Below are 19978 nucleotides of genomic sequence, written 5' to 3'. Positions count from 1 at the left end.
TGACTCCGCCGGAGCTCCGGACCTCCTCATCGCCAGCTAGGTTTCAAGGTAAAAAGAGCAGCCTGACCCGCAACTACAGGCCGGCCACGCACATACTTTAGATGAGGAGGTGGAGGGAGAAGGGAGGCTGGCGGTGGTGTTGGGATACCGCAACTGGGGGCACAGAAGGGAAACCCCCCCCAGCCAGGGGGTTATTGGAGGTCCAGAATACTCTCCCAACTAGGAGAGAAAATGCATCCTCTGGACCCCCCCACCGTCCCCACCGTCCCGATATCCACACCATCAGAGACATGGACTACTCCAGGCTTCCTGCAGGAACAGGAAACCACTGAGGCAGAGAGGGAGGTGCATCCTTTTTAAACTCTAGGTTTCCTGTTCCTGGAGGAGGAGTCCCATCTCTCTGGTGGTGCTGTTGTGACGGGGTGGAAAGATAGAATTCTCATCACTTCAAATCTAATCCTAGCTTTTCTTTAAGGGGATGTCCTACCTTACTCTTTCAGTTTTCCGGTTAGCTCCTGCCTCTCTGCAATCACAGGACGTGGTCTGAAAAGCCAGAAGTAGTCGAAGCAGGGAGTTACGCAATCTGGGTAACCCCCATTGACTATAATGAGAGTTACGCAATTACTGAAACCAATATTACTAGTATATAAGGAGGCAATATTATCATTATACATATTATGACCACACTGTTACTGACCAAATCATGTATACTGAAATCAATATTACCAATAGCAGTATACAAGGGACAATAATACTACCGCACCACTGCCACATATTATCACCACATATTACTACCACACTGCCATTAAATAGCCGTTAATAGCCAACATGCGCCGCGGTCGGCTAGTAACCCTTTAGATCGCCGCTGCCAGCTTTGACAGCGGCATCTAAAGGGACCTTTAAACAGTCCCGGGTGGTCCACTGGGGTGGATCGCCCCTCTTCAGCACGATCGCGTTGGAGCGATCCACTGTGTGTGTGAGTATATCTGTCTGTGTTGGGCATACCTCTCCCCCTGTGGCTGATGCAGCTCTTTTATTGATAGAGCCTGTCTGGAACAGGCTTTATCTTTTTTTATTTATAATTTATTTAAGTTTTGCATTTTAATTAACCCTATAAGGACACATGACGTACCGGTACGTCATGAGTCCGCTCCCGATCTATACGGGGCCACGGCGGGCCGTGGCTAATAGCGCGCGGCATTGATCGCGGTGCCACGCGCTGTTAACCCTTTAGACGCGGCTTTCAAAGTTGAACGCCGCGTCTAAAGTGAAAGCATGCCGGTTAGCTCAGGGAGCTGTTCGGGATAGCGGCAGCGAAATCGCGGCATCCCGAACAGCTTACAGGAGAGCTGGAGGATCCCTACCTGCCTCCTCGCTGTCCGATCACCGAATGACTGCTCAGTGCCTGAGATCCAGGCATGAGCAGTCAAACGGCAGAATCATCGATGAGAATGAGAAACCAGTGATGAATGTAAAAGATCAGTGTGTGCAGTGTTATAGGTCCCTATGGGAGCTATAACACTGCAAAAATTAAGTGCAAAAAAAAGTGAATAAAGATCATTTAACCCCTTCCCTATTAAAAGTTTGAATCACCCCCCTTTTCCCCATAAAAAAAAACCAGTGTGAAAAAAAATAAACATATATGGTATCGCCGCGTGCGGAAATGTCCGAATTATAAAAATATATCGTTAATTAAACCGCACGGTCAATGGCGTACGTGCAAAAAAAATACAAAGTCCAAAATAGTGCATTTTTGGTCACTTTTTATATCATGAAAAAATGAATAAAAAGTCCTATCAATGCAAAAATGGTACTGCTAAAAACTTCAGATCACGGCACAAAAAATTAGCCCTCATACCGCCCCATATGCGGAAAAATAAAAAAGTTATAGGGGTCAGAAGATGACAATTTTAAACGTATTAATTTTCCTGCATGTAGTTATGATTTTTTCCAGAAGTACGACAAAATCAAACCTATATAAGTAGGGTATCATTTTAATCGTATGGACCGACAGAATAAACATAAGGTGTCATTTATACCGAAAAATGCACTACGTAGAAATGGAAGCCCCCAAAAGTTACAAAAAGGCGTTTTTTTTTATTTTGTCTCTCAATGATTTTATTTTCCGTTTTGACGTAGATTTTTGGGAAAAATTACTGGCATCATTACAAAGTAGAATTGGTGGCGCAAAAAATAAGCCATCATATGGATTTTTAGGTGCAAAATTGAAAGAGTTATGATTTTTTAAGGGCAAGGAGGAAAAAACGAAAATGCAAAAACGGAAAAACCCTCAGTCCTTAAGGGGTTAACAAACACCACCAACAAGGTGAAACTAAGTAGAACATATACAACAGACTATGTAGGTCCCAGAGACTGGCTCTAGCACAGTGACAGAGATTCAGAGTATGTAAAAATATGTTCCAGTAAAACAGAAGGGTGCATCGGAGACCCAACCATAGGAAGCCCAACACAGACAGATATACTCACACACACAAGCATTACTCCCGGTAACCCCAACCCTCCCCCAACCCAGACCCTTCCCATAAAGAACCATAGCACACTACAGAATACCTACTGGGATAGTCTAGCCGGGAGGTCCTTCGACACATCCAGCAAAAGCCAGGAGGTCCATACCTTGTCAATATGTTTACATATAGATCCTGGTATAATGGGAGATATTTATTAACCAAAGTTAGCCAACGAGACAGCAGGGGAGGGGAAGCGTCCTTCCAGGTCATCACTACCACCTTATGGGCACAGAATAGCAGTAAGTGAATTAGTATATGTCTATGCGAACCAGAGCCCACCTCATTAATGACTCCCAGCAGGCATACCACATGTGTGAGTAAGAAAGGGAATTCTAGATTATCAGCCATAAAACCCATCACCTCCCTCCAGAAGAGAGCAATGACGGGACACTCACACACAGCATGCAAAAAAGCAGCGATTTCCGAAGAGCAACAGAAACACAGATCAGACGGAGAAACACCAATGCGCTACAGCTTAGCAGGGGTATAATACAACCTCAAAACATATCTATATTGGATCAGCATATCTCTACTACTACAGTGGAATAATAAGAGCCTTCAACCTCATTCCACTGACTGACAGACAAATCCGGGATATTAGCCACCCATTTATGAAAGGCTTGTGAAAAAGGGATAGGCCCCAATGTCTAGAGGAGAGCATAGGTCTGAGTAAGGGGTTTAGAAAGATCCGTAGTGCCCAGGAGAACCTCCACATCAGAAAAAAAACAGGAGTAAACATCTGGGAGCCAAACTGCGCCTAAACCACATGCCGAAGCTTAAGATACCTATAAAAGGCATTTCCAGGGATTCTATAACGCTCCTTTATGTCCAAGAAGGAGAAGAAAATCTGATCCTCCCCAAGCAAGTAGATCACAAATTTGACTCCATGAGAACCCCAGAAACTGGCCTCCTGTAACCCTTGTAGGTGAGGTAAATGTACATTTCCCCACAAGGGTGCCCGAGGAGATCCCAGAGGCTGCAGAAATTTACTTCACACCACGGACAACATTTTAGCTATAGTTTGAATGGGAATAGGAAAGGAAGAGAGAGAGAGAGAGTGATACTTGTAGAGAGTATTAGTAAGAGCTTCATAGGAACCCATAATTGCTTCAGCCAAGGCCATCACCGAGTTCGACAAATCCAGATCGATCCACCACGCTGCACAGACCAGTTGGGAGGCAAGAAAATAGTTATAGACATCAGGGGCAGCTAAGCCTTCATGCCGCCTAGGAGCCTGGAGAAGAGCCTGACCAAGTCTGGGAGGTTTTCCCTGCCAGTAGAAGGATCCCAGAGCACCACATAATGTATTAAAATATTTCCTAGGGGGATCATGGGAGCAAAATGAAAAAGAATAAAGGAATTTAGGGAGGTAAATCATTTTAAATATATTGATCCTGCCAGCTAGGGAGAGAGGAAATTAGGACCAGACCTTCAACCGCTCCACAGTGGAGCATAAAAGCTGCTCCAAGTTCAGGGACAGATAGTCCATCAGAGAAGCAGTTATCTTCACCCCTAAGTATCTAAAACGGGAAACCACCTGCACCCCTGCCGGAAGAGAGGAGGGGGACTCCAGACGAAAGGGCCTGGACCAGGCTTTATCAATGGAGCACAGAGCACACAGATCAATGTAGTTCTATGGAACTACATTGATCTGTATGAGGAATCTAATTGATTCCTCCTAAAAGTCCCCTAAGAGGACTAATAAAGTGTAAAAAAAAAAGTTGAATAAAAGTTTAAAACAACACCTATTGACCCCTTCCATATGAAAAGTTTAATTCATGCCCCTTTTCCCAAATTCCATATAAAAATATGTAACCATAATAATAAACATATTTTGTATTGCCGCAAAGATAATTGTCCGAACTATTAAAATAAGACATTATTTATCCCGTTAGGTGAACAGTGTAAACTTTAAAAAATACCAAACCCCAGAATTGATTTTTTTTTTTTTTTTATCACATCATACCCCAGAAAAAATTAAGTAAAAAGTGATCAAAAAGCCAGATAAATAACACAATGGTACTGGCAAAAACTACAGATCACGGCGCCAAAAATGAGCCCTCACAGAGCTCGGTAAATAAAAAAAATTAAAAAAAGTTATAGTGGTCAGAAAATGTAAAATAAATTTTAATTTAAATATTTTATTTTTTTTTTTCCATTTTGGAGCATATGTTATGAAAAAATTAATGAGGACATTACCCAAGAACATCTTGAAAACTTCTTTCAGCCACAAACTGTCTCCACAGAATTTGCCAAATGGAATTGTTTTTGTATTGGCGTAACACGGCTTTATCTAATCTGATACTCTCTGGTGTCTGTAACCTCTTTATTTTGTAGTCTCTGTATTTCTTAAAGTTTTTTTTTAAACAAAAAACAACAAACACACAATTGTTAACAAAAAAACTAAAACACAACAAAAAGAAAAACGGTCAAAGCCATTTAGAGGAGCAATAGACGACTGTCTGAATTAAGTGCAAGAATAACTTCAACCAAAATTGCTGAGATCTATACTATACTTACCTTGGTTAATACACCAAGGTTAATACACTAGACTGTCTATGTGGTATCAGACCACTCTATGATCAGCAACTAGTTTTAGTATGGAGGAAATAACTTAAAGTATGGTGGTAATTTTAGTCTCCTTTGGCATTTTTATGTGCAACAATATGGTGATTTGTAGTAATAGTGGTTATGCCATTGTGATGTTATCCATACTATGGTGGATATACACTGCTCCAAAAAATTAAGGGAACACTTGAACACAATGGGCCTCACTAAGCTGAAACCGACCTCCACAGGTGGGGGTTGTGCTTACAGCCCAACACAGTACAGGACGTTTGGCATTTGCCAGAGAACACAAAGATTGGCAAATTCACCACTGGCACCCTGAGATCTTCACAGATGAAAGCAGGTTCACACTGAACTCATGTGACAGATGTGACGCCCTGGAGATGCCGTGGAGAACGTTCTTCTGCCTGCAACATCCTCTAGCATGACTGGTTTGCCAGTTGGTCAGTAATGGTGTGGGTGGCATTTCTTTGGGGGCCACATAGCCCTCCATGTGCTTGACAGAGGTAGCCAGACTGCTTGTGCGGTTGGCCCTGGGTTCCTCCTAATGCAAGACCTCATGTGGCTGGAGTTTGTCAGCAGTTCCTGCAAGAGGAAGGCATTGATGCGATGGACTGGCTCGCCCGTTCCCCAGACATGAATCCGATTGAGCACATCTGGGACATCATGTCTCGCTCCATCCACCAAAGCCACGTTGCACCAGTCTGTCCAGGAGTTGGCGGATGCTTTAGTCCAGGTCTGGGAGAACATCCCTCAGGAGACCCTCTGCCACCTCATCAGGAACATGCCCAGGTGTTGTAGGGAGGTCATACGGGCACGTGGAGGCCACACACACTACTGAGCCTCATTTTGACTTGTTTTAAGGACATTACATCAAAGTTGGATCAGCCTGTAGTATGGTTTTTCATTTTGAGTGTGACTCCATATCCAGACCTGCACAGGTTGATAACTGATGTCCATTGATAATTTGTGTGATTGTGTTGTCAGCACATTCAACAATGTAAAGATGAAAGTATTTCATACAATTAGTTCATTCAGATCTAGGATGTGTTATCTGAGTGTTCCCTTTATTTTTCTGAGCAGTATATATAATTGTTGCTTCCTTTGTAATTCCACAGATTCTGCTTGGAGAAGACACTGCTTGGATAGGACACTGCTGCTCAGTTTACACTTCATAAATTCTGTAACAAGACTTCCAACAACAAATTTGTTTCCAGAAGATTAAAAATTCATCTTTTTGTTGAAATCCACCCAGAAAAGCCCATTAGTCAATGCGACTTAGAATTTGAGTAAATTTTTGCAGAAATTTCTGGACAGTGCAGATTCACTGAGGAAATTCCTTGCAAAATGTTCAGTGTGAACATAGCCTTAACCTGTTGGGGACGAAGGGCGTATCCATACACCCGTGGGAATTTTGGTCCCCACCGCGCAGGGACCGGACCAGGGGGACTGCTGATATCTATCAGAAGGAAACCCGTGCAAATGCCCAGGGGGGGTCATTTGCAGCAGCTGGAGGTCTACAGTTTAGAGACCACTGCAGTGATCTCGATACTGCCCTCTAGATCTTGCAAAACTACAACTCCTAGCATGCCCACACAGCTGTTTGCTGTCTGGGCATGCTGGGAGTTGCAGTTTTGCAACATCTGAAGGTCCAGTTTGGAGATCACTGTTCAGTGGTCTCTAAATTGTAGCACTCCAGATGTTGCAAGACTGCAAATCCCAGCAAGCGCAAACAGCTGTCTTGGCATGCTGGGAGTTGTAGTTGCGTACCTCAAGCTGTTGCATAACTACATCTCCCAGCATGCCCTTCTGTGCTCAGTACATGCTTGGAACTGTAGTTTTGCAACAGCTGGAGGCACACTGGTTGGAAAATACTGAGTTAGGTGACAGAACCTAACTGAAGGTTTTCCAACCAGTGTGCCTCCAGCTGTTGCAAAACTACAACTGCCAGCATGCACGGTATGTCAGTACATGCTGGGAGTTGTAGTTTTGAAACAGCTGAAGGTTTGACCCCCATGTGAGCGTACAGGGGACATTCACACAGACAGGTTTACAGTAAGTTTCCTGCTTCAAGTATAAGCAGCGCAAATTCTTAGCGGGAAACTCACCGTAACCCGCCAGTGTGAATGTACCCTAAAAACACTACACTAACACCTAATAAAGAGTAAAACACTACATATACACCCCTTACACTGTCCCCCTCCCCCCCAATAAAAATGAAAAACGTATTGTACGGCAGTGTTTCCAAAACGGAGGCTCCAGCTGTTGCAAAATAACAACTCCACGCATTTCAGGACAGCCACTGACTGTCCAGGCATGCTGGGAGTTTAGCAACAGCTGGAGGCACCCTGCTTGGGAATCACTGGCGTAGAATACCCCTATGTCCACCCCTATGCAATGCCTAATTTAGTCCTCATATGCGCATGGTGCTCTCTCACTTCGGAGACCTGTCGTATTTCAAGGAAACAGTTTAGGGCCACATATGGGGTATTTCCGTACTCGGGAGAAATTGCACTACAAATTTTGGGGGGCTCTTTCTCCTTTTACCCCTTATGAAAAGGAAAAGTTGGGGGCTACACCAGCCTGTGTATATAAAAAAAAAAAAAAAAAAAAAAAAAAGTGTTGCCCTTTACTTTTTATTTTCATAAGAGGTAAAAAAGAAATACCCCATACGTGGGCGTAAAATGCTCTGCAGACGCACAAGGCTCAGGAGTGAGAGCGCACCATGTACATTTGAGGCCTAAATTGGTGATTTGCACAGGGGTGGCTGATTTTATAGCAGTTCTGACAAACGCAAACAAATACCCACATGTGACCCATTTTGGAAACTACACCCCTCACGGAATGTAACAAGGGGTACAGTGAGCATTTCCGCCCCACATGTGTCTGACAGATTTTTGGAACAGTGGTCCGTGAAAATGAAAAATGTAATTTTTTTGGTTTGCACAGCCCACTGTTCCAAAGATCTGTCAAACGCCAGTGGGGTGTAAATATTCACTGTACCCCTTATTACATTCCGTGAGGAGTGTAGTTTCCAAAATGGGGTCACATGGGGGGGGGGTGTCCACTGTTCTGGCACCACAGGGGGGGGGGGCTTTGTAAATGCACATGGCCCCCAACTTCCATTCCAAACAAATTATCTCTCTAAAAGCTCAATGGCGCTCCTCTTCTGAGCATTGTAGTTTGCTTACAGTGCACTTGATGTCCAAACAAGGGGTATTTCCATACTCAAGAAATGGGGTTACAAATTTTGGGGGGCATTTCACCTATTACCCCTTGTAAAAAAGTAAAATTTGGGGAAAAACATTTTAGTGAATTTTTTTTCCATTTACACATCCAACTTTAAACAAAAAGTTGTAAAATACCTGTGGAGTGTTAAAGCTCACCTACCCCTTGTTACATTCCTTGGGGGGTGTAGTTTCCATAATAGTGTGCAATGTGGGGGGAGGGATTGCTATCCTGGCACCATAGAGGCTTCCTAAATGTGACATGCCCCCCAAAAAACATTTCAGAAAAACTCACTCTCCAAAATCCCATTGTGGCTCCTTCCCTTCTGAGCCCGCCGAACACTTGACACACGAGGTATTTTCTTACGAGAGAAATTGGGTTACAAATTGAGGATTTTTTCCTTTCACCCCTTGTAAAAGTTCAAAAACTGGGTCTACAAGAACATGCGTGTAAAAAAAAAAAATGAAGATTGTGAATTCTCCTTCACTTTGCTGCTATTTCTGTGAAACACCTAAAGGGTTAACAAACTTACTGAATGTCATTTTGACTACTTTGAGGGGTGCAGTTTTTATAATTGGGTCATTTATGGGGTATTTCTAATATGAAGACCCTTCAAATCCACTTCAAACATGAACTGGTCCCTGAAAAATTCTGATTTTGAGAATTTTGCAAAAAATTTGAAAATTGATGCTGAACTTTAAAGCCCTCTGTTGTCTTCCAAAAGTAAAAATAAAAGTCTTTTATGATGCAAATATAAAGTGTGAATAAAAATATAATTTGGAATGTCTATTTTCCTTACAAGCAGAGAGCTTCAAAGTTAGAAAAATGCAAAATTTTCAAATTGTACATCAAATTTTTGATTTTCACCAAGAAATGATGCAAGTATTGACGGAAATTTACCACTAACAAAGTAGAATATGTCACGAAAAACTTGGAATCAAATTTATAAGTAAAAGCATCAGAGTTAATGCTTAAAGTGACAGTGGTCAGATTTGCAAAAAATGCTCCCATCCTTAGGGTCATAATGGGCTCCGTCCCCAAGGGGTTAATGAGCACATGTCAAATGTAAAGGTCACTATGAGTAACATTTTATATTTATCAACTGTGCCATCAAAACTATGTTCATGGTCTCATGTTAACAAATGACATGTACATATCTACATCTATTGCAAAAAATGGGACCCATATACAAAGTCAGTAAATTCTCTTAAAGTAAACCTGTTCCCCAATTAAAAAAAAAAATTGGGGAGAAAAAAAAATGCACTTTGTATCGCCATGTGCAGAAATGTTTGATTGAAATATTAATTGAATGAAAAATCCAAAAATATCAATTTTTAAATCACAATATGGTCAGAAAAAAAAAAGCAATAAAGACCAGAATAGTACCGATAAAAATATATATACATACAAAAAAATAGGGATCACAAGAATTTTAACACTGATTTTGTTCAAGTAGTACATTAGAAAAACTATAAATTGGGTGTCAAATTGCTTTGAGCTACAGAATATAAAATGTTTTATCATTTACCATAAAGTGGACAGCATAAAAACAAAACCCTCAAAGTTGCAAAATTTCAGTTCTCTTCAATCCCCCCCCCCCCCACACTTTTTTTGGTTTTGCCATATTACCATTATAATAGTTAGGAGTCAGTACAATTGGTCACTCAAAAAACAAGCCCTCATGAGACAAGTGCCAAGTCCTTACACTGAGTATTGAGAATTATAGACAGAGCAGCCTTATTACACGGGTAAAGTGTGCACTTGCTTAAGGGCCAACCAGCCTAAAAAAAAAAAAAAAAACACAACCAAGCCACAGGAGACACTTTTAAAAACATAAAGGGGTGGGGGGGGGGGATTTATCAAAACCTGTGCAGAGAAAGTGGTGCAGTTGCCCAAAGCTACCAGATTGCTTTTTATTTTTAAAGAGGCCTGTGAAGTCTGACTGGTTGCTGTGGGCAATTTTTCCTCTGCACAGGCTTTGATAATCTCCCCTATGGTAGCTGGATGTGTGTAACAATAAGGGAAAGGGGGGGGGGCTTGCCATAATTTTTGCTCAGGGACCAGAGATATTCAGTCGGCCCTGATTATGGAGTGTTCAGTGGAGCATTTGATACTGCAGAAGTGTTGACAAAAACAAGTACACTCCCACTTGTAGTGAAGGGAAAGCTGCAACAGCCTGTAGAAACCAGGACAGGCAGTGACTGCTACAACACAAGCCCAAGACTGCATCCATCCATCAAGATCTGTATTAGGGCGCATGCACACCATGTTTTCACTGTATGGGTGCCGGATCAGGCTGGGCGAGGGGAAACCATGCACTACCATACCCCAGTTGGACCGACGCTGAAATCCATTGACTTAAGAGCCGATCGGAGTCAGTTTTACTCTGGTCGGCTCATTTTTGACCTGTATCTGGTTTTCCGACCAGACCTCAAAAATGTAGTATACTACATTGAGGTCCGTCAGAAAAACAGATACGGGTAAAAAATATTAGACGACTGGAGTAAAACTGACTGGTCAGCTCATTTATGTCAATGGATTTCAGCGCCAGTCTGGCTGGGGTATGGGAGCGCATGGTTTCCCTTCCCCCAGCCTGATCCGGCACCTGTACAGTGTAAACGTGTGCATGCACCCTTACAGGCTGAGATACAGCCATTAGTAGCCAAGATTACTTGAGCTGTGATGAGAACTTCTCATGCCTGACCAGAGAAACCTGCCTAAGTGCTCACACAAGCCAACTTCATTTCAAACCCGCAGCAGGGGTCTGCGGCAGACATTCTGCCCCTTTCAAAGACAGTGGGCAGTTTGAATTCAAGTCTGCTCATGTGACCAAGCCCTAAAAAGTGGAAGCATCCAGCCTATATTAGTAGGGCTGGCTTTCAAAGATTAGCTTCTGACAATTACATGTATTTGTAAATGTTTAATTTCCCCATAGTGCATCCACCTAGTTATCTTCACTGAATTTTAGAGTGTCCGTTGCTTTAACAAATGTGAAAAAAGTTTTTATTAGTCAGTGTCTTGCTGTCTTTATTAGTCAGTGTCTTGCTGTCGTGACCTACAGATCAGGAAACAAGCATGCTTTACTCTGTTCCCGCAACAATCTTTGTCTCACTTCTGTTCTACTTCTAGACAGATTGCTAAAAGGCAGGGAGTAAAAAGGGTGCTACTCTATGCTTCTCCCTACTTGATCCCTGTGCTGAGACTCCTTTTGCTGAGAACATGACAGATCAGTTTTATTTTACTTTTAAAAGGGATACTTTGCTGCTCAGTGTTTGGAACGAACTGTCCCGAATGCTGGAGCCGGGAGCTTGTGATGTCACACCATCTGAATGCAAGTCTATGGGAGGCATGACCGCCATCACATAGATTTTCATTGAGTGGGCAGGCTGCAACATCATTAGGGGCAGGGCTGTGATGTCAAAAGCTCCTTGCTCCAGCGTTCAGAACTGTGTTCCAAATGCTGAGCAGCGGAGTACCTCTTTCAGAACAGCAGAAAAACTGCTCCATATGTGTATTGGTCTTGCTGGTTACTATAGCTCTGTTCTCATTTACTTCAATGGGAACTGAGCTGCATTAATGCAGCATAACCACTATACAAGACAAACCCTACTTCCTGCCATGCTGCACTGTGTATGGTAGGACCACACTGCCAAACAGCAAGTTAGGGGATGCCAGCACCCCCACTAGTCTGATATTGATGATAGCTTGAGATACTTCTGTTAATTACCCTGAACATTGTACTAGATGCCCAACTACCTGTATGAGAGGCTGCAAGACCAGTAGTATTTTACATTTCCCCACAACAATTTTGCTTGAGCACTACCATGTTAGTTTAGCAGCAAGAGGGCCCATTCACAGACTTTCCAAGCAGAATTCAGCTGCAGCCTGCCATTGTTTTCAATAGGATTTAGCTGCACTGCACACAGCAGAACTGCAGATTCTGGACTATGAACTTCTGTTTGGTTCAGCGGAATCTGCTTGGAAAAGTGTATTATACATGGAGAATGCTGGCTTGTGCATTGTATGTGTCTAGTTTCCATGGAGATATTCATCCATATGAAAAGGCCCTTAACGTGAACCTCCGTAGGAAACAGAACCCCAAGTACACAGGTTAAGTAGGGCTACTTCGTGCTGGAAAAGACTAGATAAAAGAATGCTTCCATTATTTAATTTAGGATGAAAAGCCCAGGTGCACTATCCAGCATGGCAATAGCCCCAGCAAGTCAAACCCATGCCCTCAAACTGGGGAGGTGGTAAAGAGGACATTGGCTCTAATTATTGGGCTCAAGCCTTTATTCAAACAATGACTCTGGAAATATAAGTTTAGCTCTGAAACCTGAGTACTAGAGCACAGTGCTTATTTACACCCCTACGGCAGGACCTCTTTTAATGCTGTACATTTTACCCCTTTATGTACTCCAAAATGGGGAACAACCACACAACTAGTCAAGTTCAAAGCTTTTATTCAGATGTTCATTTCTTGCACTTAAAGTATTCTTCAATAACATCCTTGGCCTGGGATTCCTTGCCATAGTCCTAGGAGAAGGAAGAGCATATTAGGATGTGCTTTGAAGCTAGCTTTAGTGTAATAGAAGTTTTAAAGCCAACATTTCAATCATGTAGCCATTTTCAGGGACCTTAAGTGCCACATGAAGGCCCCAAGGCTCGTACAGTGGCCTTGTTCTTGCCACCACATTTGAGCAAGTTCCACAAAACACATTCAGTTTGGCAGAAGCTCTGATGGCACAAAGTAAAATAGTTTAAGAAAAACCCTGTATTACACATTAAAGAGTAAATATCTGTCCTCTATACCCATTGATCCTAAAGTACAAGTGTTAAAGGGGTACTCTGGCTGAGCAGGCAGTCACCCCTTAGGTGGCCAGATTTCTGAAGCCTGTTAAGATCGCAGGTGTCCCAGAAGTCCGACCCCCACAATCAGAGCATCCTTGACACTTTCAGCCAGTAATCTGCTTACCTTGACAACCACACAGCTGCAGCCAACCACCTTACGGGGCTTGCCTTCTCTGTCGATTTTACAGAGACCCACCCATTCGCCTAGCTTCTTGCTGTCGTCAACCTATAAGACAAAGTCCAAAACTTAGCATCCATTAAAATATTTGTTCAATTGGCTTCATCAACAACTACTGCAGCTCAGAAGAAGTTGGGTAACAGGTAGGCTTTTTTCCTCACAGCATTCAGTAGAGGGAGCCAAGCTGTCATCATATGCAGTATGTCATGAAGAGGTATGCATAGCTAGCATTTTCTTAAATGAGAACTCTGGAGTAGGAAAGTTGCCTGTCATACACCCGGCAGTAAAAAAATAAAGACAGGTACATACCTTCCTTTGCTCCCTCAGTGCCTCTGGTAACCCGCTCCGGCCTCCGCTGCAATCCTCTTCCTGGAAGCTTGTGGTCGGCGAGTCATACTGCACTCAGCCAGTCACAGCAAATTCCTGACTCAGCCAGCAATAGGCTGAGTGGCAGTGTGAGAACACTTCAAGACACATTCTTCACTACACTGGCCCTATGCTGCCGGGGCCGAACACAGACTGCCGCTCAGCCCATAGCCAGCCGAGTCAGGACTTTGCTGCAGCCAGTGATTGGCTGAGTGCAGTATGACTCACCGACCACCAGGAAGAGGATTGCAGTGGAGACCGGAGGTGCGAAGGAAGGTATGTATATTTTTAATGCCAGGAGTATTATGGGCAATTTTCCTATTCCGGAGTTCTCCTTTAAGTTATATACAGCCCAAAAAAAATAAATGAATATCCCCTAACCACAGGATAGGGAGAAGACGCATGCACTCCAGAACAGGACACCAGCACTCCCAGCTGTAGACTGCATACTCCACAAGCACTGCACACCAGTATCTCAAGTGTTCCCATAGCATCCACAACAGCCTGCGGCTGGGGGCCCATTCTGGAGATTTTGGGGATTCAACTACTGAGACCCCTACATCAAGTGTTTCCTTATTCTGTGCAAAGGGAGATACATTTTTGGCTTGATAACCCTTAGAAAACCAACTTTCGCATACAGAAAAAAAAATATACCATTCTGGTATTTTTCAACATATGGAATCTTACCCAGCCACTACTCACCTTGATGAGATTGATCTGATGCTCTGCACACAAAGCCTCGACTAGTTTCACGTACATTGGCTCATCACAGTTGGAAGCCAGGACGCACAGGTGAGCTTGGCGTCTAGTACAAGAAATTGCACATTAGCACCAGCACAATCCTCTTATTCCTTCATAAACCTAGGTTTTTGCTACAGACTTGTCAGTTGTATTTTCTCACTCATACACAGAGTGAAGGGGTATCCGACATAATACAATTCATCATTCAAGCTCTGTAGCAAACCCTCCCCACCCCATATCATACCATTGTTTTCCAGCAGTATCCTATTCAATAGCAACTAGGTGATAAAACTATGCTACTTTGTTCAGTGTTCTATAACAGGACTGTCGGGTTTATGCTGTCCTATCTGAGGGCAGAATAAACTTACCAATAATGTCATGTAACAGTAGAGGTGGCTCTAGACTGAATTCTTAGGCCCAAGGCCATCTGGGCATGCTGGATGCACAAATATTCCTCTCACCAAGGAGAGAATGCAGGGAAGATATCTGAGGACTTGTCCTCCACCCACTGCCAGCTTCTTGTCTATGCAGTATGATGACAGCTGTCAATCAGCAGGTGGGCAGCATGACCCTGCTTGTGTCCTGATATCAGGAGGATGTCTGCATTGCAAGTAGTAGATCAGCTTCTCTGTAAGGCTGGGTTCACACCACAATCTTTACAATAGTTCCCGTATACGTTCTCAATTAGAAAACCGTAATAAAAATCAGTTGTCCGTTTTGCATCTTGTACAGTTTAGTCAGTTATTCATGTACCCAAAACCGTAGCCGACCACGGTTTTTGGTCTGGATGAAACTATTGAAACTGTACATGGTTTTTTAACATGGGGGGGGGTCAATGGGAACTTACAGAACCATATGTGTTTACAGTTCCATCCGGTTTTTGACTTTGCACATGCGCAGTGCACACTGAAAGTTCTCTTGGAATTTCAATAAGACAAGTCAAATTATAATTCATAGTGGAGTGAAAAGTTAATGCATATGGTTTCTCTTAACTGATGCAACTGGACATCATTTTTCAGACTAAACAGGTTAAAATTTGTACACATTTTGATAATTTAGTCTGGTTTTGAGGAATCCGTTTTTTCATCAAAAACCTGATAAGGGAACTGTATTGCCCAGTCAGGTTGTGTGAACCCAGCCTGACTGGTGTCTTGCTGCACTTGGAACAGCATAAACCTAGTGACCCTCAGGAGGGACCTACCATGGAGAGCATAAAATCCTAACATTTAGTACTGCCCGTCCTCTAGCCTCTGTACAGACACCTTCACATCTAGGAGTCACTAGATAGGGATTATCCAGGGATAGAGAAAACAAAAGGCCAATTTCTTCCAAACACCACATCTGTCCTGAGGTCATCAGACAAGGTATTACAATTTAGCTGCATTTATTCAACACAACCTGAAGACAAGCGTGGGAGGAATAATTTACCGTTTCTTCCTGGATAACCCGTTAACAATGACATGCATCTTTATTTTAAGTGGTACTTAAATTTTAGACATTTTTTATATAGGCCGATAACAGCCCCTTCATGGACTTACTTATCAAGGGCCTTGGCAGCTTCACGAATCCCACGGGCCAGGCCATCGTGTATAAGTGCGGTCTTCAGCACTTCTTGAAGAGCGGTGTTGATATCCATTACACCTCCAGCAGAAATGCTGAAAAAAACATGAAGAGCTTATTCCTGTACTTCATCATAAGGCCCCCCCCCCCATGCCAGCAGTGAAAGGTGGGCACTGCAGTGTTTACTGCATACAGACATGGGCAGGGGAACAGTACCTGGGATACAGGAACACAATCAAGGAGATTTATCACTCTAACGTATGGCTTTTATGACAAGTTTTTTTTAACTTTTGCTTACATGTGACCTATTTATCAAGATAAATTGCACATAAGCAAAGCCCGCTTACAAAAGCATTTTTTAAAGCAGAAAAGTTTTCCCTTATGTTAATAGCTGAAGTTCTTTATCTACCCTTTATTACCTGTAGCGTTACTACCGTATATACTCGAGTATAAGCCGACCCGAGTATAAGCCGAGACCCCTAATTTCAACCCAAAATCAAGTTATTGACTCAAGTATAAGCTTAGGATGGGAAATACATCATCCAGACCCATCATTAACATCATCATCATCACCGCCTGTCATCATCCAGACCCTCATCATCACCTGGCATCATCCCCTTGTCATCCCACACCCCCCCCCCCTTCATCATCCCCACCCCCCTTCATCATCCCCTTGTCATCATCCCCACCCCCCTTCATCATCCCACACTTCATCCGATGGCTGCCGGGGCTTGCTGGGAGTTGTAGTTTTGAAACCTCTGGAGGTCCGCAGGTTGAAGACCACTGCGGGTGGAGAGTTCACTCAAGTATAAGCCGAGGGGGGGTGTTTTCAGCACGTAAAATCGTGCTGAAAAACTCGGCTTATACTCGAGTATATACGGTAGATAGTGACGGGAGAGGGGGTTCTGCATCAGGCAACACCCTGACTGGCACTAAGTAACTGCACTCTATCCACCCTCAGAAATAAAACATACTATGCTGCACCATGAATCTGTACTGGAGACTTTGTTTAATTTTGAGCCATTTTGTGACGTTGGTGGGCGGAGTCTTGAGTCGCTGAGGCCGGAGTTTACATCAGGAAGGAAGACCGCGCAGCACCATGCACAAATAGTGAAGCCACAAAATATAAAAATAAAAGGCTCGGTACGTTACCCACCCCAAAATGTGCATGAAACTGTATTACTATGGATGTTTCTTTTTCTAAGAAAATTTTGTGACACATATGGATTAATTATGTAGTCTAAAAATTCTTACACAATTATTTTGTGCCTTATTCTATTTTAACACAACATTAAATTTAAAGTTTAGTGGGTACGCCAGCATGTACGTGTCCTAAAATTAAGGTGTGCAGTGTGTATTTTCAACCTTAAAATTAAGAGTAGTTATATAATTCATTTTTTCTTTAACTAACATTAGTGTAGTAGCCTTGTTTTATGACACAACAGTTAAAGTGCGTGTTTACCCCTTAAGGACCAAGACCAGGCCAGTTTTATTTTTATGTTTTCATTTTTTCCTCCTCTCCTAAAATCGGATCAGTTGTGGCTTCCCATTAAGGGATTCCTACGACGGCTCCTCCGCTTGAACTAGACACAAGATGAGCCTTTGGAAACTCCTTTATATTTCCATCTACAGACCCATATAAGGGCTTGCTTTTGCGTGACCAATTGTATTTTGTAATGAAACCTCTCATTTTACCATTAAACGTACGGCGAACCCCAAAAAATATATTTTAGGGAGGAAATTTAAATGAAAACTACAATTTTGTGCATTGGAGGGTTTTGTTTTCTCACTATACACTTTACGGTAAAAATTACGTGTTCTTTATTCTGTGGGTCAATACGATTAAAATTATACCCATGGCTAGATACTTTTCTATTTTTGTACCGCTTAAAAAAAAAAAAAAAATCTAAAATCGCCCTATTTTGACCTATAACTTTCATTTCTTCTATCTATAGGGCGGGATGAGGGTTAATTTTATGCGCCGTCATCTGTACTTTATCAATACCACATTTGCATATATAAAACTGATAAATTTATAAATTTTTTTTTTTTATAAAATGACAAGAAAAAGCTATTTTTGGACTATTTTTTACCTTTACACCATTCACCATACGGAATCATAATTTGATAGTACGGACATTTACGAAAGTTGCGATACAAAATATGTTTATGAAACAAATGTTACGCTTTTTGGGGGTAAAATGGATAATTTTTATTTTTATTGGGGGGGAAGGGGATTTTTCACTTTTTACTTTTAAATTTTACAAATTTTTTTTAAACACTTAATGTCCCCATAGGGGACTATCTATAGCAATCATTTGATTGCTAATACTGTTCAGTGCTCTGCATAGGACATAGCACTGATCAGTATTATCGGTGGTGATCTGCTCGATCTCAGACCAGAAGACCCCGGGAGACGGCCAGAGGCAGGTAAGGGGACCTCCAGCCGCCATGCTGGATGATCGGACCGCCGCGGGCAATCCAATCATCCATTCAAAGTACCGCACTGCCGCAGATGCCGTGATCTGCATTGATCACGGCATCTGAGGGGTTAATGGCGGACATCTGCACGATCGTGGATGTCGGCCATTACCGGCGGGTCCCGGGCTGCTGCTAGCAGCCGGAACCTGCTGTGTATGACGCAAGTGCCGTTCCGATGCTCATGGCCATACACAGGACGTAAATGTACATCATGGTGCACGAAGTACATTTACATCAGTGGTCGTTAAGGGGTTAATGTCCTTTACTGCAGACATGTGCTATAAGCCAGGTTGGACCTGGAATACATATGTCACTTATAAATGGAGATATGACTTCATAAATAGCGACTATTGCATTTGATAATCACATGACCACAGCAAAGTAAAAAAAAAAAGAAAAAGTTACTACGTGAGCAGATTTCAGAAATGTGCTTTGGAATAAGCAAAAAAAAAAAGATCAAAAAAGTCACAGCATGTGTAGAAAAGTCGCACGGGCAACTTTTTTTTTTTACGCAAAAAAACTATATAGTACTACAGAGCTTGATAAATCTCCTTCATAGTGATGCCACATCAGGTGAAGAACTCCATGATATTGAGGAATGTCATTTGGGGACAAGACAATAGGGACAATGAACAGAATGACACTATGCTGCAGTGTTTCCCAACCAGGGCACCTCCAGCTGTGCAAAACTACAACTCCCAGCATGCCTGGACAGCCTTCGGCTGTCCAGGCATGCTGGGAGTTGTAGTTTTGCAAACAATGCTCTAGAGCAGTGGTCTTCAACCTGCAGATGTTGCAAAACTACAACTCCCAGCATGCCCAGAAAGCCAACTACACATCCCTGCACGTCCAGACAGCCAGAGTAAATCTGGGCACAATGGGAGATGTAGTTTTGCAACAGCTGAATCTATACTGGTTAAGAAACAGGAACAGACTTCTCAGTATAAGTGACAGCACAATAGAACCCATCAGCTCCTATAAGTCCCTCTCCCCCCCCCCCCCCCATCTAGGCAGAACTACAACTCTCATCATGCATGCCCAGATAGGGGTTGTAGTTACCCTGCCCAATAAGATCCCAGTGTCCTGACCCTACAGAAGGGAAGCCATGCCGCCCGTAGAGACTACTCACCCTTCCTCGGCCATCCTCGATGTCTAATGGATGTTGGGCGTTACTCCGCTGCAATACAGACATAAACGAGAAGCGTTAGGAGCGCTCATGACGCCGCCGCTGTTCCCGGGCTCAGGGAGGGCGGGATGCCAGAGATGGGCGACAGATTGTGGCCAGCGCCGCAATCACTTACCCAACCTGCTCCACTGCATGAAGGAAAGAGAGAGAACCATGCGTGCGCCTCACGTATATATAGTCCGCCGGACGTAGCGTCGCCTCCTTACGTAAGGGCAAAGGCAAGCACTACGTACTCGGAAGACCTACTCCGCCATGTTTATTTAGGGCAAGTTTACATTATTATACTATATT

General features: G+C 43.0%; 2 protein-coding genes and 2 non-coding genes across 6 annotated transcripts in view; 1 reads left to right on the top strand and 3 right to left on the bottom strand.

Moving 5' to 3' along the window:
• Window positions 1-19978, top strand: part of SLC18B1 (solute carrier family 18 member B1) — a 108656-nt gene that overhangs the window by 3916 nt on the left and 84762 nt on the right. For 2 of the 3 annotated variants that reach the window (XM_056566568.1, XM_056566563.1), the window contains exon 1: window positions 19846-19952. The exons of the other annotated variant lie outside the window; for it this stretch is intronic. The gene's annotated coding sequence lies outside the window, so the exon portion shown is untranslated. Of the gene's footprint in view, window positions 1-19845; window positions 19953-19978 lie in introns of those variants that run through there. 3 annotated transcript variants of the gene reach the window in all.
• On the bottom strand, window positions 12771-19892 carry RPS12 (ribosomal protein S12). The gene is made up of 6 exons (XM_056566570.1): window positions 19803-19892; window positions 19631-19678; window positions 15999-16115; window positions 14422-14524; window positions 13300-13401; window positions 12771-12860 (listed from the first exon to the last, which is right to left on the bottom strand). The coding sequence occupies exons 2-6, from the start codon at window positions 19642-19644 to the stop codon at window positions 12798-12800; spliced, it is 399 nt and encodes a 132-aa protein (XP_056422545.1). The 5' UTR covers window positions 19645-19678; window positions 19803-19892; the 3' UTR covers window positions 12771-12797.
• LOC130363476 (small nucleolar RNA SNORD100) lies at window positions 13468-13554 on the bottom strand. The gene has a single exon (XR_008891877.1). It is a non-coding gene; the product is annotated as a small nucleolar RNA SNORD100 (small nucleolar RNA).
• LOC130363461 (small nucleolar RNA SNORD101) lies at window positions 14598-14671 on the bottom strand. The gene has a single exon (XR_008891865.1). It is a non-coding gene; the product is annotated as a small nucleolar RNA SNORD101 (small nucleolar RNA).

This window comes from Hyla sarda, chromosome 3 (genome assembly GCF_029499605.1).
Source record: "Hyla sarda isolate aHylSar1 chromosome 3, aHylSar1.hap1, whole genome shotgun sequence".
In the NCBI taxonomy this organism is placed as follows: Eukaryota; Metazoa; Chordata; class Amphibia; order Anura; family Hylidae; genus Hyla; species Hyla sarda.
This window is presented reverse-complemented; position numbering and strand designations above follow the sequence as displayed.

Coding starts and splice junctions, on each gene's coding strand:
- RPS12 (XM_056566570.1), bottom strand. Junction 14,525..15,998: donor GCTGCCAAGGCCCTTGATAA/GTAAGTCCATGA, acceptor TTCTTGTACTAG/ACGCCAAGCTCACCTGTGCG. Junction 13,402..14,421: donor ATCAGATCAATCTCATCAAG/GTGAGTAGTGGC, acceptor TTTGTCTTATAG/GTTGACGACAGCAAGAAGCT.